Source organism: Miniopterus natalensis, chromosome 10 (genome assembly GCF_054644295.1).
Source record: "Miniopterus natalensis isolate mMinNat1 chromosome 10, mMinNat1.hap1, whole genome shotgun sequence".
Lineage (NCBI taxonomy): Eukaryota > Metazoa > Chordata > Mammalia > Chiroptera > Miniopteridae > Miniopterus > Miniopterus natalensis.
Genome location: NC_142090.1, coordinates 46,597,396 through 46,623,257, shown reverse-complemented (window position 1 = coordinate 46,623,257; position 25,862 = coordinate 46,597,396). Strand labels below are relative to the sequence as shown.

The following is a 25,862-nucleotide window of genomic DNA, read 5'->3' as shown; positions in this document are numbered from 1 at the left end:
TCCAGACCACCGTAATAAAGTGAGGGTCTCAATAAAGCGAGTTGTAATCTTTTTGCTAGTGGAGGGTCTTGCCTTTGGTTTGGGGGGGAAAAACACACCTCTGAAGCACAGTGAAGTGTGGTAACCACATGGTATAACCTGTACTAAATTCCTCTCTCTCCTTCACCTTCCACATCTCATCAATCACCAAGTTTAGGTAGGTTTTATCATCTAAATATTTCTTCAGTCTATCCCATCGTTTTCTTTCTAATTTCTACTGTTCAGCTTCAGATTCTTGTCATCTCTTGCCTTAACTCGAGCAATAACTTTGCTTCCAGTCTTGCCTTCTTCAAATCTAAACTCACTATAGCTATGGTTGTTTAATATAAATGCACATTGAACATGGTATTCTCTTACTCAAACCTTTTCCTCCTTGACCTGGCTAACTTACCACTTCCCTCTTCTGATCCTATGCTTTGTCTTCCAGAATTAGACAGTCTCTTACTTTTTCTAGCATACATTCTTCCGTGTTTTATACTTCTGAGTCCTTGATCAGAGCATTTGATCATACTGATTATTCTGTTTATAGTCTTCCTAAAATGCTTCCCCAGCTTTCCTTATCCCATTGACTTCTAGTAATCTTCCAGTACTCAGCTAAAGCATCTTCTCCTCATCTTTGACCTTGAATTCTTGCCTAATTATAAACTGCTTAGGAACAGTTTTATTCATCTATGTATTCTTAGCATTTAGGACTGTGGCTTGCAAATAGCAAGTGCCTCCCTTCCTGTCTCCCATCCCTAGAGAAAAAACACAAAAAAGGGATTTAACCTTTAAAGATATTTGATTGCTCTGTTTGGATTATATAAGTATATGTGCTGTTTTAACCATAATAACATTTCTTTTAGTGAAGAAAAATAAACTATTTATTTTTAAATTGATAGCTTATTTTTCTCCCTGACCATGCTAGAATGGAGTTACTAGCTATGAAAAACTGGATATTTTCCTTAAACACTGCAGTTTGTGGAAAATTTGTGTAACTTGAGAGTAGAGTAAGCACACATAGTTATTACAGACTATATGGCATCTGCTTTATTGGAAAGAAGACTTTTACAGAGATCTACTCCTGTCAAATAGTTGATTTTTTTATTGTTTTCAGTGATTGGAGATGAAATAGGTGAAAACAAAATACAGAAAATTGTGCTAGTAATGTCCACTTGGTTGATTTATGTACTTTTAAATATTCTATCTCATTCCATAAAATATTTGAGGTAAGAGACCCATTTTGTATATTCTATTAACTTTGGAATATTTCTGTTTACGGTAGAGATTTTCTAAAAATTCTGATATGAGTTGAAAAAATATGTATTTTGCTTATTGCTTTGAAAATCCTTTAGCATTGACAAAAATATTTAAAAATATTCTTTATATTTAAAAATATTTTTTCCATAGTATTCTTGTTCTATTATGCTTTTACTCTATTGACCTCTTATACTCAAGTGAGATATAGTCTGAAACTATTGGTCCCACTATAATATGAACTAGTCCTCATTCTTTAATGAATTTAAAACTTCTATTTTATGGTTCTAAGAACCATTATTTTCTTGAGATTGCTTTACTTTCATCATGAGCACTAATGATACAATCTTTAAGAAAGACCGTATTTTCATTAAAAAATGGTAAGTTTTTACTGCATTCACTGAAGACTAGTATAAGATAATAAAGCTCCTTTGCCTTGCTGAGTGGGTGACTGGACTGACTAACTAAATGACTGACTATAAAACTATGTCATTATTCTTTACTAATACTTAAAATGACAAATACTCGGTGTCTGATTCATATTATTTTTTTAAATATATTTTTATTGATTTCAGAAAGAGGAAGGGAGAGAGAGAGAGAAACATCAATGATGAGAAAATCATTGATTGGCTGCCTCCTGCACGCCCCCTACTGGGGATCGAGCCCACAATGTGGGCATGTGCCCTGACTGGGAATCGAACCTCTATCTCCTGGGTCATAGGTCGGTGCTCAACCACTGAGCCACATTTGCTGGGCTGATTCATCTTATTTTTGAAGTGTTCAGGAGGAGGAAGCAGTAAAGAGAATTCTGAGTGGAAGGATCCACTGTCTCACACTAGGTTAATTGTCCTAAAGCATGGTTTTTGTGTATTGGTTTCTATCTTGAAATTCTTTGCTAACTCCTTCAATGTAGGATAAAGTCAGTAAACTGACATTCCATGGTTCTGCTACAGATTGATCTTTATCCATTTTCCCAAACTAAATTTAAACATTTGTTTAAAAAGTAATCATGTTTACTGTGTATGTACCGGGCACTGTGCTAAGCTCTTGAAATATAATGCCAAATAAGATGTCATCCCTGTCCTCATAGATGTGCCTGATTGCTCCAACCCAGCTGATCTGCATGATTTAAACATAACATGTATGGTTTCAGCTTTTTATCTTTGCTTATGTAATTCTTTTTCCCAGAAAATCCTTCTCCCTCAGTATATTCAAATTTTATCTATGTTTCAAATCTCAGCTCTGATGATAATCTCCAATATTGCTATTCTTCCTGGGTATGTTAGGTCATTTTAATCTCTTTTCTCTGAATGGCTCTGGCACCTAGTTCATACTGTTCACTTATGAGGTTAACTTACAATGATTAATAAATATTAATTTTTAACTTTTCATGTATGCATCTCTCCAGATATCCTATAAGGTTTTGGGTGGCTAGTCTGTCCTCTACCCCACCCTCTCCCTCCCACCCTGTCATGATGCATATCCCTCCCACATGCAAAATGCCCACCCTTCCTTCCAAGGATTCCAAAAGTTTCATCCCATTTATACATCACTTCAGAGTCCAGAATCTCTACATCAAAATCAGATCAAGTGTTGATGAGGCTCCTCAGGTATAGTTACTTAAGTACAGATCTTCAAGTAGAGGAATACCTTGTTTTATTATTCTTTGCTTTATTGTGCTTCATAGATGTTACATGTTTTATAAATTGAAGGCAAAATGATTACAGCTCACTTTATTGCAATATTTGCTTTATTGTGGTATGGTACCAAACCTGCAATATTTCTGAGGTATGCCTGTATTGTAGTTCCTCTGAATCTGAAGACCTGTGAACTAAAGAAACAAATTATCTAGCCCCGCCACTTCAACCCCTACATACACCACCTACACACACCACCTACACACCCAACATACAGTGATAAAACAGGCATAGGATAGTTGTTTCAACTTTCCTATTCTAAGGGGGGAAAGTGAGAAGCACAAAGGAGTCATTGGTCCATAGGGATTTTGAAATTTGAATGGGCAAGCATTGGAGGTTCCTTGATTAAACCTCAAGGCCTGGGAATAATTAGGGTTCCAGGCTTTGCTCTCTGAGTTCTAGGTTCCTGCCACTGAGTCATCCTTTCTTTTTCATGAACTGTAGCATGTATTTGAAGATGAGTAGTTTTCTCAGTCTACTTCCTGCCAGTAGAATTTTGTGGGTCGAATGGTCTCTTCATTTTGTACTGTCACTGTCCCTTTTAGTCTACTTTGCAGTGTGTTTGCTGATATAATTCTGTCAAAACTTTTGTCAGCCTCCTGTGAATCACATTGGGGTTTATTCCACTAGATAAAAGCCACATCTAAGAACCTTTTGAAAATAGGGGCTTCTGCAGAGGTATTGAGAGCTACAATGCTCTCCAGCTTTCTAGAGGGCCTATTGTTTGATTGAGAGCATCTATGAGACATACCCTTAATCTTTTTAAAGGACCTTTTTGTATAACATTAATACTGTAAGGTGCACTCTCGATCTTTCCAGGGTCTTAACAAAAGGTTTTACAGTTATCCCCTCAGCTTCATTTTTAGGCCATGTGTGGCAGTGCCCTGGATTCAAAGTTTGTTTGGAAGCCCTTCTTTACTTTAGCATATTTTGCCATCTTGAGAGACTGAGAATTTTCAAAAACATTCATGTCCAGATTCTTTTTTTTGTTTAACAGTTCTTTAGTTTTTCTCTCTTCTCTTGCATTTTACTGTGAGCAATAAGAAAAAAAGTATGCATCACCTACAACACTTTGACTTTGCTCAGGAATCTTAGCTAGATCATTCAGTTTATTAGGCATATTTCCTACTTTCCATGTTACTGATGGTGATAGTGTTGCTAAGTTTCTGTTACTGCTTAAGGATCCTCCTTCCTCCAATTTCCAAAAATATTTTTCCTCACTTCCCTTTAAGCTCTCATGGGAAGCATACTAACAATTTGTTCAAGGCAACTTAGGTCTTCTCTAACATGCTCCTTAAAATCCTTCCAACCTCTACCCACTGCCAAGTTTATAAAGCTAATTCCACATTTTTAGGTATTTATTATGGCAGCACCCTCCCCCCCCCCCCACTTCCAGCTTTTAAAATCTGTGCTAGTTACCTCTTCCTCTGTTACAAATTACCCCAAAACTTAGCAGCTGAAAATAACAGTTTTTGTCTTATAGTCTAGATGGGTCAGGAATCTGGGTGCAGCTTAACTGGGTCCTCTGCCTCAGTATCTCTTATGAGATTGTGATTGTGGGCTCATCTGAAGGTTCAACCAGGGGAGAATCTGCTTCCTAGCTCACTTGTGTGGTTGTTGGCAGGATTCAGTCCAGATCCTGTTAGATGGAGGCCTCTTTGAGTTCCTTGCTTGTGAGCCACTTTCATAGGGCAGTTGACAACATGTCTGGCTCCCTTCCATCACAGCAAAAGATGGGTAGCCAAGACAGAAGCCAGAATCTTTTTTGTAACCTGATCTTGGAAGTAGCATCCAATCACTTTTGCCCTATTTTCTTTGTCAAAAACAAATATTATGTCCAGCTTACACACGAGGGGAGGAGATTATACAAGGCAGGAATCATTGTAAGCCATCTAAGCAGCTGTATGATCTTTGGCCACTATTTGCATGTGATGGCGAATCTGCATTTACTGGATTTAAAATTAGAAGAGTGTCTAGAACACACCAGTGAAATAATATTTACATAACACATTTAACAGTTTCTTTACAACCTAATAATTTACTGAGACTTCAAAATAATTTTATGGGCTTAACTTCACACAAACCAAGTTTTGTTCCTATACAAATGTACCCATTGTTCATATATTCCCATGAAGTATGATGGAATATAAGACTTTTAAGAGATTTTTGTAATCAAGCACATCTGACTATTGGACAAATGAATCATGTACCCATGAAATGAAATAATAAATGAGTTTACTTACCCTAGATTAATTTTAAGATAGTAATTATTCCTTTACTTTTAAGTGTAGTTTTTGAATTATGGTAGAAGAGGTAATATTGCTTACACTTTCAGTTGTAGTAAATGTGGTTAGTATTTATACATACATACAAACACACATATGAAGAAATATCTTACTATTGTTGGTATTGGAGGAGGGGGACTGGGAAGAATGGTTGCAATAACCCATACTTGTCCTGGAAAGTGTATATTCATTGAAACATGGAACCTTTGAGGCTTTTTTCTTTGTTAGTCATCTTTCAGTGTATTCATTATTTCTGCCCTAAACTTCTTTAACTGTTGCCACAGAAACCACTTTAATCTAAAATATAGGCATGGCACACTGGCTTGAAAAATAATAGTAATTATTTTTTCTCATAGATTATTTTAGTATTACTTGGTTCAGAGCTTGGCTTTGTGTTGTCTGATAAATACAGTGATGTTTAGATTGAAAATGCATAGTCAGTGCATTTAAGTAATTTTTTTCTCTTTTTAATTGTTTATATTATTACTGATATCCCATTTTCACCCTCCTTTGCTCATCTCCACCCAGCCCTCACCCCCCTTCCCTCTGTCCAACACCAAACTGTCGTCTGTGGTTTATGCATATATGTTCTTTGACTAATCCTTTCACTTTCTTTCATCCAGTTAATTTTCATTTGTGGATTTTAGAAACATGATGTTTCTTTCATATTTCCCAGAATATATGGTGGTATATTTTATAGTTCTACTAAAAAGCTTAAAATGGAATGGAGGAAGAGAGTGCACATAGATGCCTAAAGCTTTTTATTTCAGAGTTGCAACTAAATTTCTGATTGTTGTGTGATACTGAGAAAAATTGCCAACAATAAAAACAATATTATTAAATAAATAACATTGTGGATATCCAGCCATGTTCTAGATTATTCCTAATATATAAAATTGTTTTTCTTTTTCTCTCTTTTACAGGTAATATAACATTACAAAGCAAGATGGGTAATATCACAGTAGGTATGTGCTAAGATGCTCATTAATAAATTTTGCATGCTTTTTAATATGGCTGTATTTGTGATATTTTGTTAGGGTAAATAAAGTCTACAGTTTAGCTGATGACTTGATAGGATCCTGATATGCAAGTTAAATATAGGCAGACCCAATGTATGAATATGTGAAATTGTTTCTGGAAATGTATTGGTTCATTATCCTATAAATATTGTATAATTATTGGTTTGGCATTAATCAGAATAGGGTTAGAATTCTAATTTCATCACTTTCTATACATGGGCAAATTACTTAACTTCTCAGTTTCCACATCTGAAAAAATAGAAATAATAGTAAGTTCCTATCATATAGGGTTGTTATAAGGATTAAACATATATATATGTACTTTAGCACAGTGTCTGACATATGGTAAAAATTTAATAAATAATAACCATTTTTGTTACTGTTATTGTTCTAATCTTAGGCCAGAACAAATTGTACATTAGACCTAATCACCACATGTGATGCTGTGCCTGCTGGAGGAAAAGTTCAGAGTTCAAGATAGTTTAGATAAAGCTTTTCTCTATCCCAAGTAGTACCTGCTTGCCTGTTAGGTGAAGGCGCACTCTGAGCTCTCGGAGTGGTGGTGGTCTTTTAGTCCTTAGAGGTTCAGGGGTTTGGAATGGGGAGCTGGGATCCTTGTGGGGGAGCTGTGGCTCATAGCCAGTATAAATGCCTGGGGCCTCCTGTTTTTGTCCTTTTTGACATATTTTTTCTTCCTTTGTGCTGATTGAAATAGTATGGCCAACAACCCTTTTCACTATCACTTCTGGATTTTCTGGTTTAAAGTGCACCTCCTTCTTTAAGTTTTCTAGAGATTGCAACTTTTATGTTGAATGGGAGATAAAAAGAAGATAAAGACTTCCTCAGTGATAATTGTAAATCATTTTAACACATGACAGAAGGACTTAACCAGTGGCAAATCAAGATTTACTGTTGACGCTTTGTGCCGTTTATCAGAGGACACATCTGAGAATAGTAAGGGGAGTTTCTAGGTTGAGCAAAAATGTACACTGGCAAGAAGCTGAGCTGGCTGGGGAGAAGTCCTAGACGTGGGCGGAGTTTGTAGCAGTAAGGGAAGGGGAAAAGAAGGGGAATATTCCAGATTGGAGGCACAGGGAGTCTCACTACCTACTAGCAGCCCTTTAGGCAAATGTGAACTTGGGGAATACATATAAAATAATATAATATAAATATAATGCTAATATTATTCTTCAGTAGAAATGTGGGAACATAAAGTGAAAAACATTCGGTCTAAAATTGGAAATAAATAGTTATTTCTCCATACTGGAAAAAAGTAGGAATAATAAGGATGAAATGTGCAGTAATTTACATCTTTGAAGATGATTTCATAGAACTCTGTATAAGTGATTAACGTTATGAATTCTTGTTAATTTTCCCTATAAACGTCCCCCTTTTCCCACTGTTAAGTATTAGAGGGATTTTAAGGCAAGGTGTTTTATTTTTCTTAGATAAATCTCTCCACTCAAAGAAAATTACCTGAGCCCAGAGATAAGAAATATTTTATAGATATATATAGACATCCTATATATATCTATAAAATATCTACATCTAATGTTGTTTTTAAAAACTTTTTTTAAAAATTTAGATTGTTCTTAAAAATACACAAATATGTAAAGGTAAATAAAGGTTGTATTTCTTATTTTGTAAACATCATTGGTAAATCTTGAGTTCTATTCTTGAATCAAAATAAGAGAAAAAAGCATGCATTTGTAAGTTATGTATTGATCTGTGGTAGTGTGGAAAAATATGGACCTTAAAAATAGATTTGACTGAATTTTAGTCCTACCACATAGTAAACTGTGTAACTTTCAGTAAATTATTAAACCTCTCCAAGTTTTCATTTTTATACGTAAAATGGATACCACCTATATAGCGCAAGGTTGTTGAGAAATTAAAGTATAAACAGTACAGACCAATGCATGGTAAGCATTCAATAAACTATCCTCTTTTCTCTTACAGTTTATTATTATAATATAGAACCATTAAGCCACTGTGTTTTAACCTTAATTGTAAGGGAAGTGTTCATTTTGTAAATTCCTTTAATTCTTTGAATATCTATGTTAAGACTTTAGAAGAAAGAAAGATAGAAACTATTTCGCTATTTGTTGTTTTCAAAATTATGTTAGCATTTGAAGAGAACACTGGGTATGGCAGTAACTAGCCAACATATTTATTGAGTGCCTATTCTATGTCAGGAACTCTTAGGTACTGGGGAATAAATTGGTCAACAAGACATAGTCTCCATATTCAACTTAGGGCTGAGAAAAAAGACAATAAGCATGTAAATAAAAGATCATTTCAGTAGCGAGATGAATAAATAAGAGAAGGTAATGGGATAGAAAGTAGGGAAAAGAAAGCTATTTCATTTAGCAATCAGGGAGGGTCTGGAGAAGGGATATTTGAACTAAGGTCAGAATAATGGGGAAGAGTCATGTCAAATTCTAGATGCAGAGCTCCCTGGAGGAACAGTCAGTGCAAGTCCTGAAAATGGAATGAGTTTATCATTTTTGAGGTATAAAAAGAAGACTTGTGGAGAGAGGTGTAGGAGATGAGGTAAGTGAGGGCTAGATGAGGTAAGTGAGGGCTAGATCATTGGGCCTTGAAGATATGGTAAAAATGGGGACTTTATTCCAACTACAACAGGGTATTAGTAAGGTTGGGGTGGTTAATAGATAATTTATATTTTAAAAGAGCAACCCTAGCTGTTGTTTCATAATGTGCCAGAAGAGTGCACAAGTGAAAACAGGTGACTAGAAAGCTTAATTTGTTGATCCATTCTCCTGATACTGGATACCTGGGCTGTTTCTAGTTTTGGGCAATGTCAATAAAGCTGCTATGACCATTCTTAGACCAGTCATTTTATGGAGCCGTGTGTGTGTGTGTGTGTATGTGCATTTATATATATATTGATTTTTCCTCTTGGGTAAATACCTAGGAATGGAGTTGCTGGGTTGAGTGGGTATATATATATTTAGTTTTGTGATAAACGAACACACTTTTTCCCAGAGTTCCATTTTATACTCCCTCCTATAATGTATGAAATTCTAGTTGCTCCACATTTTCACCAACACTTATTATGGTCAGTCTTTTAAATTTTATGCATCCTGGCATGTGAATAGTAGTATATCTCTGGTATTAATTTACATTTCCCTGATGACTACTAATGGTATTCAATATTTTTTCATGTGCTTATTGATCATTAGTATATCTTCCTTTATGAAGTTTTGTTCATATCTTTTGCCTATTTTCAATTTGATTACTTTTCTTTTTATTATGGAGTTGTAGGAGTTCTTTATATATCATGGGAACAAATTCTTTGTCAGACATTGTTTTTCTGTATTTTATCTCAGCCTATGGCTTGCCTGTTTATTTTCTTAATAGTAAGCAAACAGGGACAATGAGAAGTTAGAACTACCTTTAGACAACAAGTTTTTTCATATCTATAAGCAAGAATTTTGTAACTAACTATATATTACTTGTCCCTTAGGAAAAGCTGGTTTTCAGTAAATTGGTAAATCTCTTTGTCTTAAATAGAATCATATTTTACATTTTTTTGGGGGGGGGGGCAAGCTCGTGTCCTGTAAACAAAATGGTTTTCTCTAGGTATTGGCCAACTTTATGAGTAAAGGCCCAGATAGTAAGTATTTTTGGCTTTCTGGGCCACACATTCTATCTGTATTATAAAACTCATTTTAACACAAAAGCAGCCATTGATAATACACAGACAAATGGATGTGTCTGTGTTCCAATAAAAGACTTTTAATTAAAACAAGAGGTGGCTGTAGTTTGGTGACCCTGCTCTAGAGCCTACCTCAAATCCATTGTTGTTATGATTCTGGAGAAATTTTGGATTTGATGTCTTAATCCCAAAGGTGACAAATGGGTAATGTTTATTTGAAATTCCTTGATTGGTTGGTTTGTGTTTTCCTTAAAAGATTTACTTGAGAAAGTTGAAGGCAGCCAACCTAATTGAAATTTACTGAGGCCCTGGCCATGTAGGTGGCTCAGTTGGTTAGAGCATCATCTAGTACACCAAAGGGGTTACAGGTTCGATTCCCAGTCAGGGCACATACCTAGGTTGCAGGTTCAATCCCCAGTAGGCATGTGCATGGGAGGCAACTGATCGATGTTTCTTACATCAATGTTTCTCTCTCTCCCTCCCTCCCTCCCTCCCTCCCTATTCCCTCCCTCCCTCTCTCCCTCCCTCCCTCTTTCTTTCTCTCTAAAAATCAAGAAAAACATATTCTTGGGTGAAGATTAAAAAAAAATAGTCTACCGTGTAGCTTGGATTTTGAGGAATTGAGATCAGCAGAAGCAGAACAGTTACAGGAACAATAAGTGATTTGTAGGAACCTGAGAGGAAAATATGTTGGCATAGCAGGAGCTTCAAAATATTGGAGTGGGTGTTGAGCAAAAGATATATAATATTATTCAATTTGAACATTAAGAGACTTGAGATGATTTAGGTATTATTCTGTCTGATTTGAGGAAAATAGACTGTGTCTTCTCTATGATTTCTTTATTAAGAAGAATATGTATAACTATGGTCCGTTATTTCTAGTTTAGATAATATAATTAATTGGTCAGCTTCTTCAGCAATCTCATCAGTCATTTGGATTTTGTATGTACATTGTAACCTACCTTCCAAAACCCTGTTCTTCCTAATTTCCATAATACAGAGCTCTCTTAGAAGCTGAAGTACTATAAAATACTTTATTATAAAAATCCTGATTTTCCTTGAACTAATTTTTAAAAATTGATTGGAGAGAGAGGAGAGGAGGAGAGAGAGAAAGAGATTAATCGATTTGTTGTTCCATGTATTTATGCCTTCATTGGTTGTTTCTTGTATGTGCCTTGACCAGGGATCAAACCCACAACCTTAGTGTATCAGGACAACACTTACACCAAATGAGCTACCAGGCCAGGGCTGAACTCGTATTTTTATAAATAATAACTTTCTTCTGGAACACCAGGCCATGTTCCATTTTAAAAAGGAGAGAGTAGAGCTTGATAATAGATAATAGTGGGATAGGGATGTTAATAGAGTTGCTCACCTATCTTTACTTTCTTTGTCCTATGTTGCCTCTTTCAGGAAGGCGTTGCCTGAAGCTGTGTACTGGCAATTATATCTTTAAAAAAAGAATATTTTCATTTGGTGGTGGTGCAGGGGTTGCCTTGTGTGTTTTTTCTAAGCCCAGCCTTCTACATGCTCCTTCCCAAATACAGAATACCTAAGCAGGACATTAATTTAGAAAACTTAACTTTTTCCCTATTCTTGCAGTTAGTGTAGCTTTGGAAGCATAGGAATCAAGTTGCAAAAATCAAGAAATGTCTTTTGTGTTGCTCTTCCTTAGTATCTACATGTTGAAACTTGAGGTAGAACTATAAAACTTCAGAAGAACTTTCTGAATATGCTTGACCGATTTTGAGAGAATTCTCCTTTATCCGAAGGAAAATTGCAAAGTTTGGAATTTTAGCCTTTTAAGTTTATTTGTTATTCTCTGCTATTAGTAACATGCATATTACAAATATCTGTTTCTTTGGTTGCATATAGTGTTAGCTGATAGTTGACATCAGTTTCTTTTTCTTTTTTATGTGTAATTTTCCAGGGAAACTCAGTAGTCTCTGTCAGGCCAATAAGACCTTTGTCCCAAATTGTGATGATACAAAACTGTAGAGTCAACTTATTCCAACCACTGTCTGGACTAACAATTTCTGTTAACTTCTTAATCACCCTCTGTTCACTTCCCTTAATCACCCTTAAGGGAAGCCTTATTTCCCGTAAGGCTTCCTCTAAGAACTATAGCATTTCTCCATTATGTGAATCTCCAAAATATGAAATTCTGTGAATGAAGCCTTAATTTGACCCTTGATAGTTAATTTTTAGTTCCAATCACTTGTATTGTAGGAAAAAAAAAACTGTTGTATGTTTTGCCACATAGCTTTTTCAATATCACCTTTGCTTTCTCTTTTGAAAATATATCTTGAGCTAGAAAGTTTTTTTTGACAGTCTCCAAGGGATGGGCCATTATCAGAGCTCAACACTGATAACATGAGAATGTAATTACTTAGAGGCTTAGGATATAATTACTTATCTGTGTTTATTTCCCATTTTCGGGGGGGGGGAGGGGGCAGAGAAGTGAGAAGTATTTGTAAATCACATAAAAATTTTGTACATTTTCCCCCTAGAGAAAGCAAGAAATCAAACTAATGTTTCAAATATTTTATTTTGTTCAACTTGGGATAATGCACACATTGTGTAGTCCACATTTTTTATCATAATATATTTTTACTTGGCTTCTTTTAGGATGCAATAAGGGGCTTTAAAAGGATTTTCTGTTAGTACTTAAGGAGAGAAATATTCATCTTTGTCCAGCTGTTCTATGTCATTTATCTCTAGTGGCTTAATTTCCCAGTATTTTAATGTCTTTTGACAGTTAAAAAATTAAATAAATATTGAATCACTATATTGTACATCTGAAAGTAATATAACATTGTATGCCAACTATACTGAAATTTTAAAAATTAAATTGGTTCTGATAAAGGCCATTTTTCAGGGTAGACTAGAGGTAAATTATTATAAATTATCTTGGAGTCAGATTTTAAACAGTTCATTTCCAAGTTGTCTTTGGAGTCATCTAAAATTTAAAGAAAAATGTTGGCTCTTTTATGAGTATACAAATGTTTTTTCCTCCATATTTTACAAAAAGCATAATGGTATAATTTTTGGTATTAGTTTCATCACACTCTCTACTTACTTTGTTTCCACTTTGAAGTAATAAAAGCTCCAGATAAAATATGCTTTTTAAGAGGCTTCTCTAAAAAATATGCTTCTATTTTCTCAGGGCAGTCAGAATATTTAATTAAAGATTCAGTTGCTGTGGGAGAGGAGGAAGGAGAAGCTACTTAGCACTGACTCTTCAACATCATTCTCTTCTTTATCTCTGTCTTGAACTTGAAATGTTGGCTGATTGAAAAATGTAAATCAGTGATGACATAAGGAAATCTGTCAAATCAGGACCACCTTAATTATGATATCTGTTCAATTCCAGAAACTTGAAAAGAAATATTTAGATATATAAACAAGCTTCACCCACTCTTCAAATGATTCCACCCCCCCGCCCCTCTAAGAAATACAACAAAACCTTATATAGAGTAATCTTTCACCCTGAACAGCACTTTCTAGTACTAGTTTTTATTTTTGTTAACTTTGCCACTACTTATATGTGACTGCACACAAGATATAATTCTTTTAATAAAGATTGAAAGTTGATAATAAACTAAATGTATCAGTGATGCTTAATGGCCTTGACTGTCAAGGATTCATTGCTTGTGTACTGTCCTTCCTACACATTAGATTTTAGAGTAAACATGTTTAGATAGGGTGCCTTAGATGTTTAGAGATAAGTTATGCAGGTTACTATAGACATGGGAACTTTTTATTGTCCGGTTCATAATTCTAGATTTCTGTTCCTGTTTTCATTTAAAGCAGATGACATAGTTATAAGAAAAATTTAATAAACCTTGCAAAACTCTTAGCTCCTTATCCTAATGCTGAAGCAGAGCTTTTTATTTCAAGTTTATAATTCTGGTTGCTCAAATAAGAATGATTATGCTTATGGCTTTTTTCCTTCCTCCTAGATTCGTTGTCTGGATGTCTAAAAGCCTCAACTCATCAGGGTGCCTTAGATGTTTATGTCAGCCAACTGGGGAAGGTGGAATTGGAATCCCATAAAGGTTAGCCAAGTGGAATGTTTTATTTTGACATGTGGTGTAAGGAAGGTTTTACATAACATTCAGGAAACAGATGCTCAAATTATCTACAGTACTGACTGATTTCAAGAAAATTTCTTCTGATAAAACCTGATTTAAAGACTGGAATACTACTCCTATAGACCAATGATCTTTGAAAAATTTGGGGACAGATGGCCATGAAGACTGTCTTTCCCTTTGTAGTGCAAACAAAAATATTGTAATATATTGATTCTCTATTATAAAATGTTCTAGTGTTAGTGTTCCAGTTTTTCAGTTTAGCTTTCTGTCTGAAATAGAATATTCTTTGGAAAATGCTCTCTCATACATTCCTTTGGCAGCTTTTCTACCAGTCCAGATGTGGACTTTCTGAGGCCATCACTCTTATAGAGTAATACGTTTCAAAATGTGAACCTGAAATAAAGGTATCACCAGGAGGGTCTTCTAAAGTGATTGCTGACTTAGTTTCTTGAAGTATCAAGACTTATTATGTGGCCCTGGCCCCGTAGCTCCGATAGGCCACGATTGTGGGTTTAATCTCTCCAGTTAGAGCACATTTAAGAAGCAACCAGTGAATGCATAAATAAATGAAACAAATCGATGTCCTTTTCTCTCTCTCTCTCTCTTTCTCTCAAATTAAGAAATAAAAAAATTTTAAAAAATTAAAAAGACTTATGTGTCTCTTTCTGTAATCTTATTTCAGATAAATTATTTTAAGAGTCCAGGTCTTTCATTAAAAGTGATATACTTTTGCCTGGCCAGCATGGCTCAGTGGTTGAACATCGACCTATGAACCAGAAGGTCATAGTTCCATTCCCAGTCAGGGCACATGCCTGGGTTTCAGGCTCGATTCCCAGTAGGGGCTGTGTAGGAGGCAGCCGATCAATGTTGATGTTTCTCGCTCAGTGATGTTTCTCTCTCTCCCTTGCCCTTCTTCTCTCTGAAATCAATAACCAAAAAACCACACATATTAAAATAAAGTCTAGAAGCTCTTGTATATTGGCCAGAACAGGGCTATATGTATAATAAGGAAAATATTTCCTTACAGAGAATGGTTGTTCCTGCTGTTAGTAATTTCTTTCCCCCATTGGTTTTTTGGTCAATGAGGCTCACTTGTCAGAGTGTCAAAATAAAACTACAAATGCAGAGAGGTCTGAAACTGAAGTTATTGCTGACATACAGGTATGATTTGATTTCTCAAGATTACATTTTTTTCCTTTAAATATGTTCTGACTAAATTTCTAAGAGCTTCGTTAATGTAGTTAGGGTATTTTGTGAATGCCATAAAAGTCATATAATTGCATTTTCTTATTATGAAGACCCAAGGAGAAAACAAACAATTGCTACGTTTAATGTAACTAGTAACAGACTAAAAGCTCTTGCATGAAACTTTTTTCCTGTTGTGTATGGATGGGCAGAAGAGTAAAACAAAACAAACAAAAGACATTGTTAATCTTCATCCACTTGAAATATTTTGAGTTTTATTTGAAGTGTTCTGGTAACCTATTGAAATGGCATATGATGCTGCAAAATTTGATTAGGACAACAATTTTGTGTTTTCCTACTGGAACCATGTTATTAGTGGAAGCTTAAAGATAACTGGAAGCAAAGATTTCTGTCTTACTTTAGGTCTCTTCTTACTACATTTGGCAACAGTAACTTTTCAGAGTAATGGAAAGTTATTCAGGATTCTGTTGCTTAATGCTTAGTGAAGACATCTGGAATCCTTTCAATTGTACCACTGTCTTGCTGTAGGGTTCAGGAGAGCCACTTGAGTCTCTTAGGTCTTCAACATTTTGCCATGTGAAAAAGAGTGTTACAGTGCTTGTTTTCTCTCCATAAAAATCAACATGGGACCTTATTAATTCATTCAGAAAGGGTGAGTTTATGCTTGAGAGTCAGGCCTGCATCTGAATACTGACTTTTTCGCTTAAAATTTGTCCTTGATAGAACTGCTAATCTCAATATAGTATTCTTTCAATAAATGGTGGTGTTAGTATTAGTTTTAATATTAACTTTTTAATTTTAAAAGAATGGTGTTGATGTCAGTAACCATGAAGCAGTTGATGAAGTGAAAAGAGGTTGAAGATACAACAAGAGCTCTCCTTTCTTAAAAAAGTGTTAAAGAGGGGACATTTGGGAGTTTTCAAGTCGTGAGAATTCTTCATTCGCAAACAGTAATGGAGTACTGGTAGTGATGGTTTTTGTTTTTCAAGGATGTGGAAAGAGATGGGGATAAAGCTATTTGCACTGCTTAACATTTTAATAGCTCTCACAGATTTAAGATCCCTTTATTTAAAAACAGAAAAAAATTATCACATTTGATGTATTTAGAGATATAAAGGCCTCAGAAAATTTTTAAAATTTGTTGTTTTCTACTTTTTAAAGTATGTTGATAGACAAACATTTCTTTTCCATTCATCTGGAAAAATTTTAGGGTTTTTCCCCCTAACGTCCTCATATCTGTTGCTCTGGAGAATCTCCTGTCAGTAGTTTACATGTAAACTCTGAAAAGCAATTTGTTTTTTAAATGAAATAAACCAGTTGTAGTGATGTACTTAATTACCTCCTTTTTTGGAGGAGTAAATATGAGTGTTCATCAGTCTTACCTCAAACTTCCAGCTCTAGTGAGGAAGGCTAAGAGGATATGAAATTACTTAAGGAAACTTAAGCTGATATTAACCAAACTAGAAGGCAAACAATGACCCATAAATAAATGCATTCTAAAAGGAATCTTTACAATATTCACAATGTCATCCTGACCATCTTGTCCATAGAGCTGGGGTTAATGTTTTATGGCAGGGGCCTCTTACTTTTTTGATATACGAGAAAGAGAGAAAGAAAAACTTCTGGAAGAGGGCTGTGCTGATGAGTTTGCAATGCAACCCACGTCATTGTTTTGAAAAATGATTCCTTAGCTAACAGAATACTTTTTCTTATTTTCTCCTTTAGAAGCTTGAATTACTACAAGATTATAGTGGAAATTAAGTTGAGTGTCTTGCCTCAGGTACCCAAAAGACTAATCCATTGAAAAGATACGTTAGTTAAAATTCAAATATTCTTTTTTTTATTATTATTATCCCCTTGGCCCTCACAAGGTACAACTGAAAGCTCAAGAGCTCAGGGTTCTAGTTGTGTTACAGTGATGAGTGAGGTCACAATACGATGAGGTAGCAGTGTGTGAAATACCACATTAAGAGCATGGGCTTTGTTGTCACTGAACTGGATCTGCAGTCTAATGGGAACTTGAGCAAGTTCTCATCTGTAAAATCAGGATTATAGTAATACCTCATAATGTTCATATGGAGATTTAAAGAAGCATGTAATTAAGGTATAATTACGTTACACCACAGTAAATGCTCTATTGATCAATCCTTTCTACAAGCTTCATGTGTAACAAACCACTCACTTTTCTGTGATGAGGGCTTTTCACAAAAGAAATACCATCCTAATAACTCACACTCTTGACAGAAGTTACTGTGAATGCCTTGGGAATAAGAAAATGTTGACCCCTCTGAAAGTAAGGAAAAGACTGCTGTTTGAGTAAAGTGCACTGAAGAATAAAGCCAGTGTAGCAGGAGTAGTGCTACCTGCTCATCAATTTTTTGTAATAAGGTCTAGTACTTTTGATTCCTTTGAATTAATAAGCTCTCCTATAAACTTATTACAGGTTCTATTCTTGTCAAGGTTCCATCTTCTCTTCAGGCTCATTTGCAGTTATCAGGAAAAGAAGTCGATGTGAACTCAGAAGTCCATGTTCAAGAGATGGCGGAAGCTCATAAAGATGATGGTGTAATAATTACTGGTAAGGAGGCTACAGTTTACTGTGTAAGATGGATAGTCATTGTCCACACATAAGTATAAATATGGTATGCTTAATTTCAGTTTTAGTCTTTTATTCTTTTTCATTGTCACATTTTGGTGTTTGACACTTTTTTCTTCTAACTGCTTATCAGTAACACAATGCAGACATTGTTTGGAATACTCACTAGTCCTATCATTGGATAAAATTGATTTTTAAAATGTTCTTATCTCGAAGAGACATTTGCCCACCATGTTTATAGCAGCATTGTTCACCATAGCCAGGGGTAGAGGCAACCCATATGTCTATTGATGGATGAATGGGTAAATGAAATGTGGTATATACCACATACAGTGGGATATTACTCAGCATTAAAAGGAAGAAAGGCCTATCATATGTTACAATGTGGATGAACCTTGAGGACATTATGCTAAGTGAATTCAGCCAGTCATGAAAAGACAAACACTGTATGATTTCACTTATATGAGCTACCTAAAGGAGTCAGATTCATAGAAACAGAAAGAAGGGGGAGGGGAAAATGGGGAGTTGTACAATGGGTATAGAGGTTCAGTTTTGCAAGATGAAAAAGTTCTGGAGATCTGTTGCACAGCAGTGTAAGTATACGTACCACAACTGACTGTAAACTTAAAAATGGTTAAGATGATAAATTTTATGTTATGTGTTTTTACCCCAATTTAAAATTTTAAAAATCATACAAAATTTTTTTATGGCACAGCTGCTTTCTGATTCTTGGACATAAAAATCAGCTAAATACATATAATGCAAAATTTAAAGTTAACTTTGTATGATGAGAATAATTAGGAATTTGGTTTGGTATTACACACATCAAAAACTTGTTCTTTTAGTAAAACAAATTCTCAATCCCAGAAATATGAATAGCTTTGTACATTTTTCCTAATTACTTCTGGCTATATTGATCACTGATACTTTTAAAAATATTGTTTTAAAAATATTTATTGTAAATATTTAGTATGTACTTGTAGGTAATATATGTACATACTAAAAAAAAATAAAATAAAATTAATGCTGGTGAGGTTTAAATCTTACCAGTTAAAAAACCAAAGTGTGTGATTGTGGTGGTGGCAGTGGCAGTGGTGGTGCTGGCTATGAGGTGTCTTCATAAGATAAAGCTTCAGTTTTAAATATTCATTTTATATGTTAAGAAAGTCTGTTAAAGATCATAGAATATTATCAAAAAGCCTAATGGTAATAAAAATAACACCTATACACTCTCAGATCTAACTCAGTAATTAATGGGCAACTCTTAGGTACATGATGAAAATTTAAGTGTATTAACAAGTATAGTAAGAATCAGCTTCTTGTGGTGATCTCTTGAGTTTGATAAGCAACAGAATTACCCTTTTTGGTCCTATAATCTAAAGATAATATATATTTGTTTAACAGTGTTCCAAATGATAGCGTAATCAAATTATTTTACATGTGTTAAGAATGTTTGAATTATAAATTAACGTTATTTTGTCATTTTTTATTCTGTTACTCATAAAATCATATGCCTTTCTGAAATTTCGATTTCATTTTAATTCAGTTTTAAAACCCCATTCTCATCCCTTCAGCCATTAAAACAAAGGCTTTATTAAATCATTTAAGAACACTTACTAGTTCTGTCGGATAAAATTGGTATCTGCAGACCTGATCTCTTTATTAACTTCTTGCCTATTTCTACTCCACTAAACCAATACCACCTCAAACTTAATATATTTAAAAACAAACATTATCTTTCACTAGTCCAGCTCTTCCCCCTGCTGCTTTCTGTATTTGCCTTCATTTGGTCAGTCAGTAAGTCAACAAGCATGTATTGAGTCAGGCATGACAAGAAACCAGGAGTACAAAGCTGATAAAATATGGTCTGTCTGCCATCTGAGGAGCTTACATTCTAGTGAGGCAAGACAAACCAGTGAATACAGTAAAGTGAAAAAATGTTAAAATATAGTTATATATGTGGTACTGTGAGAGCATGTAGGTGACACATCTAAATTAGACTAGCACTATGAGTTTGAGGAAGAGAGAGATGTCCAATATAGCTAGAGTATAGAGAGTAAGGGGGAAAGTGGCATAAAAGGAGGCTGGAAAGTTGGCGAGGGGGTCAGATCATATAGGGCCAATTTGGATTTTATACTAAATGCGGTGCAAAAGCACTGAAAGGTTTTAATCTGGGGTTCACATACTCAGATCTGTATATTAGAAAGATCAATGAATGTTGAGTGGGGAAAGGTTAGAAAAGACAATGGTGGAATGAAGCAAAAGCTAATTAGCAGCAGGTTACTGCAGTAATTCAGGAGGAGTCCAGTGGCCTGGACTTCACAGTGATCTATGTGAAATTCAACATGTAAGTAAACCTTCAACAAATTTTGGCTGAAGAAATAGATAAATGGATGCTCTGAGAAATATGCATACTTACCTCATTGGTTATTATGAAGCTTCTCAGCCTATTTAGTTCTTTTTGTGTGTAATTTGTTATGTCTTACACTCTATCCCCTACTTCCTAAACCAGGAAGGCTCAAATTGCAGAATGAATTTTATTTCCTGTTCATAGAGCAAGATCCTAGGTACTGATCAGCAGAGTTCTTTTGTAGAGTAGCAAATGACAGACTATGAGGTTGGGCCCCAGATGGATCTGTAGGTTGTCTCTGATATTAGATTAACCCATTAGTGTAATAGTACAGAAAGACCTCAGATAAGGTCAGAGCAGTCTTTTTTGGAGAGAACTGTGTGAATAAGTGATTGGGTTTAGAGAAACTTTCATAATTCATTTTGATTCTAAAACTGTTTGGTGCCCAGAAGGCCATAGACATATTTATCAAGTGAATGGAATGTTTTCAGAGGCTTAGAAAATTAGGGCAGATTGCTTATTCTGTGGAGATTTTCAATCTGAAGCCCAGTTTTGGAAATAATGAGCAGCTTTATACATGAATTACAGGCAGTTGAGCTTAGCTCTGCTCATCTGGGTCTTTCTTACAGAGCCTATGAAGCATAGCAACAGAAATATGCTCTCTACTAAGACGTCTGGATTGTATCTGTAGCATGACTTCTGCAAGAAGCCATGCCATAAAATTTAGTCTTGAGGGCCTAGGCTTCCCACAGGGTTTGATGTTTCAGCCCTGTAATTTTATTTGATTTCCTGCTTCATGGTTTGTCTTGCTGTTGCTGTCACTGATAAATAAAGATATATCGTATGATTCTTAAAGTGATTTACAAGTATTATGTGCTATTTTGAGGTCAAAAGAAAGCCTGGGACTCTCTCAGGCTGAAATATTTACCTACTAAAAAGATGTGCACATGTATGTATTCTTTGGGGTGCATTCTCTAATCCTCGTTAGTACTTGGTTCTTACTTTTGTCTCTATCCACATATGGCAAATTCAACTGATGGTAAATGGTTTAGGTAAGATATTTCTAGGAAGTTGACTTCTCTATTAGGTTTTAGACTTGGTTCATCAACTTAGATATAAAACCTCATTGTGGAATATCAAGCCCCAAAATGCATGTGGTACAAAGTCCTTTTGTCTTTTTAAAAAATATATATTTTTATTGATTTTAGAGAGAGAGGAAGGGAGAGGGAGAGAGAGAAGCATCAATTGGCCGCCTCCCGCACGCCCTTGCATTGGAGCTTAGAGGGAGTGAGTCCGAGTAAGTCTGTGTAGTCCCTTTAAGAGGAACTGCCTGGGACTCCAGCAGCACTGTCTCACTAAGCCACAATCCCTGCTGGTTTTTACAGCCAGAAGCAATGGGGCTTTGTCTTCCTGGTCCTAGAACCCTGTGCTGGGGGTCTTGGTGTGGGCCTAGGATACCTCGTTCCTTAGGGGGGACCTTCACAGCCAAAATATCCCTCCCATTTTTATCTGCCACATGTGGATGTGGGACAAGCTCATTCTGCGTATTAGTCCCTCCTATTAGTCTCCATGCTTCTTTTAGTCCATAGTTGTAGGACTTTGATTCAGCCCAGTTTCAGGTGTTCTGAATGATGGTTGTTCTGTAGTTTAGTTATAATTTTGATGTGGTTGTGAGAGGACGCAAGTACCTTGTTTACCTACGCCACCATCTTGACCAGAAGTCCCAAGTCCTTTTGTCGTAAAGCTCCCAATTTAGGTGTTTAGAGAATATTAGAAAGTGTGTTGCCAGCCAAATGATTGTTGTTTGTCATAGACATAGTAGGGAAGGTGGTACTACTGGTTTTACTTTACTTTAATCAAACTGGAGATGTAAAGCATATAAAAATAAATTCATTTGGGATCAAAATCAAATTAGAAGAGATTTCTCATTTAACTTATTTTTAGTTGGGATAGTTATACACTTATGGTATTGTGATTTATGATGGGAAACTGGTTTGTGGGTTAGAAAAGAGGTTGAAATAGGACTAAGCCCACAGGATGGCATTTTTACGATCTAGAAAAACTGTTTTCTCTCCAAATGGGAAAAAATCTAGTCTTTTGATGTGACTTGTAGAAATCCTTTTTTTTTTTTTAGAGTACTCTGAAGTTTTGTTTTTTTCCAAGCTTATAGCAAATAGACTGTGAGGCTGGGCCCCAGATGGATCTGTAGGTTGTCTCTGATGTTAGATTAAATCCGTTAGTATAATAGTACAGAAGGCCCTCAGATAAGGACAGAGCAGTCTTTTTTGGAGAGAACTGTATGAATAAGTGATTAGGTTTAGAGAAACTTTCATAATTAATTTTGATTCTAAAACTGTTTGGTGTCTAAAAGGCCATAGACATTATTTAACAAGTGAATGAAATGTTTTAAGAGGCCTAGAAAATTAGGGCAGATTGCTTTTTCTATGGATTTGTCAGTCATGTAGATGTACTTCAGGATGACTTAGAAGAAATTTAGTAGTAGAGTGAAGAATGCTATAGGCTCATGGCTGCTTAAAAATACTTATATAGGGAGTTAATGTAAGAACTGCCTTCAGTCATTTATGCTGTTTTTGTCTCTCCATCATTTTGTAAAGTGCAAGATCCTGGAGTATCATAGATAATTAAACATCAACTTTGTTAACGTTTAAAAAAAAAAAAGACAGGTTTTGTTTCTACTCATTTTCAAACTTTATATGTAAGGCTGAATAGTAAATATGTTAGATTTTGAAGGCTACTCTGTTTTCTGTTGTATATCCTTTTTTGTTGTTTTATAACATTTAAAAATGTAAAAGTCAGTCTTACCTCTTAGGCCATAAAAAACAGACCTCAGGCGAAATTTGGCTATAGTTTTCGGACTGCTAGACTAGAGACCAAAGTACAGGCCCCAATTATAGAGCATTTGAATTCTGTTTGTACTGCCTGGAGTTTTGTTTGTTGGTTTTTGGTTTTGTTTTTATTTTGATCATTCAAGAAATACTGAACCACAGCCAAATCATACCCTGAATGAACTCTTCCCAGTTGTGAACTAGAAATGATTTGTGCACATAAAAGTGTAATCATGCCTGGCCGGCATAACTCAGTGGTTGAGCTTCAACCTATGACCCAGGAGATCGTGGTTGGATTCCTGGTCAGGGCACATGCCCAGGTTGCGGGCTCGATCCCCAGCAGGGGGCATGCAGGAGGCAGCTGATCAATGACTCTCACATCCATGTTTCTCTCCCCCTCCCCTCCCTCCCCTCCACTCTCTAAGGAAATCAAAGGAAAAAATATCCTCGAGTGAGGATTAAAAAAAAAGTGCAGTCGTGTAAGATTTAATAAACAATGCAACCACAGGAGATATATGATGGCAAGTAAAAACACAAAAACATGTTCAACATCACTAGCCATTAGTGAAGTGCTAATTAAAACCAGAATGAGAGCCGGCCGGTGTGGCTCAGTGGTTGACCATCGACCTATCATCCAGGAGATCACAGATTCCTGGTTAGGGCACATGCCTGGGTTGTGGGCTCGATCCCCAATGGGGGCGCATGCAGGAGATAGTGGATCAATGACTCTGTCATCATTGATGTTTCTATCTTTCCCTCTCCCTTCCTCTCTCTGAAATCAATAAAGATATATTTAAAACGAAACAAAACAAAAAGCCAGAATGAGATACCTACTTAGTAGAATGGCTAAAATGAAAAATACAAATAATACCAAATGCTGGCAAGGATGTGAAGAGATTGGATCTCTCCTGCATTGCCACTGGGAATGTTAAATGATACAGCCACTCTAGCGTTCAGTCTGGCAGTTTGTTAGAAAGCTAAACATGAAACTACCATATGACCCAGGAGTTATACTTCTGGGCATTTCTCTTGGAGAAATGAAACTTAATGTTTGCATAAAAACCTTTACACAAATATTGATAGGTTTATTTGTAATAGCCAAAGCTGAAAGTGACTGAAATATCCTTCAACCAGGAAATGGTTATACAAACTGTGGTATGTTCATATAATGGAATACTGTTCAACAATAAAAAGGAACAATGTATTGATATACACAACTTGGATGAAACTTAAGGGTATCATGCTAAGTGAAAAAAAAGCCTAAAAATGTTACATACTGTATGATTCCATTTATATAACATTCTTGAAATGACAAAATTATAAAAATGGAGAACAAATAGTTGCCAAAGGTTAGGGAAGGAGAGGGAGGATGACTCTAAAGAGGTGCCGTAAGGGACTTTCTTTGTGGTGATAGTATCTTGATTATAATGATAAGTTATATGAATCTATACATCTGATAAAATGTCATAAAAGTGTACCTAAAGCATACAAAAAAATTGAGTATGCAAAAAATGGTGAAATTTGAGTAAGGTCCATAGTGTAATTATTTGTACTTTGCCAACTAATCACCTGGTTTTGATAATGTACTGTGGTTATATGTAACCATTGGGGAACTGGGCAGTGGGTGTGCAGGACCTCTTTATACTATTTTTGCAACTTCTTGTGAGTCTTTAATTGTTTCAAAATAAGGAGTTAGAGCCCTGGCCAGGTAGCTCAGTTAGTTGGAGTATTGTCCTTATACACCAAGGTTGCAGGTTCAATCCCTGGTCAAGGCACATATAAGAATCAACCCATGCCCTGCTCGGCATGGCTCAGCGGTTAAGCGTCGACCTAGGATCCAGGCGATCAGGGTCGGTTCCCGGTCAGGGCACATGCCCGGGTTGCGGGCTAGGCAGCCAATCAATGACTCTCTCATCATTGATGTTTCTCTCTCTCTCTCTCCCTCTCCTTTCCTCTCTCTGAGATCAATGAAGATATATTTAAAAAAATACATATTTCATAAAGCATCAACCCATGAATGCATAAGTAAGTGGAACAACAAAACAACAAATTGATGTTTCTCTGTCTCTCTCCCTCTCCCTCTCTTTTCCCTTTCCCTCTTTCTCTAAGATCAATCAGTCAATAAAAAAAATTTTTTTTAATGGAGTTAGAGTGAGAACAAGTAAGAACAAGATGGAAGGAGGAAGGGAGGGAGGGGGGGAAAGAGAAAGAAAAAAATCAAGGCTTCCAGGCAGGAAGTGGAGTAAAAAGGACTTATTTACCCTTCTACCTAAAACAGCAACAACACAATATTTTAAACAGACAAAATATGTGAAAAACAGTTTCCAAGACACTAGATATTAGGAAATGAAAGAAAGTGATCACAGAGATGGGAAACAACAAAATAAGCCACTGCTAACTGCCTTGGGAGTCTCCAGGCTGTGGTTAGTACAGAGGGAGAGGGATCTATTATGGAACCCCCCAATCTCCTGAGTTGAGGAGACCATATTGAGAGTCCACAGAAACCAAGACAGCTATAGTTCATAGGACAAAATACCAGAGGGAATAGAACCTGGTGCTCACACAGGTCCAGGAATACTACCTGTGCTACTTGCCAGACTGGAAAAAAATTATAACTCATGGAGCATTGGGTAGAGGACTTAGTAGTTGGAAACAGCCCTAGACTGAGCATCCGTCCACTGCCTAGTAAATTATAAAAGGAAGCTATGAAAGGCTTAAACTGTTTACAAGTAACTTAACTGCATCCCTGAACAAAGCTAAAGATTTACAGGAATACAAAAATATTCAACACCCAACAAAATAAAATTCACGATGT

General features: G+C 35.7%; 1 protein-coding gene across 4 annotated transcripts in view; it reads left to right on the top strand.

The window, feature by feature from the left end:
* The window catches only part of FAM185A (family with sequence similarity 185 member A), an 88,447-nt gene that overhangs the window by 21,137 nt on the left and 41,448 nt on the right, over nt 1-25,862 (top strand). For all 4 annotated transcript variants that reach the window (XM_016219574.2, XM_087821111.1, XM_016219576.2 and 1 more), the window contains exons 5-7: nt 6,181-6,222; nt 13,918-14,013; nt 17,699-17,833. In XM_016219574.2, coding sequence (XP_016075060.2) covers nt 6,181-6,222; nt 13,918-14,013; nt 17,699-17,833 — 273 coding nt within the window. The remainder of the gene's footprint in view (nt 1-6,180; nt 6,223-13,917; nt 14,014-17,698; nt 17,834-25,862) is intronic.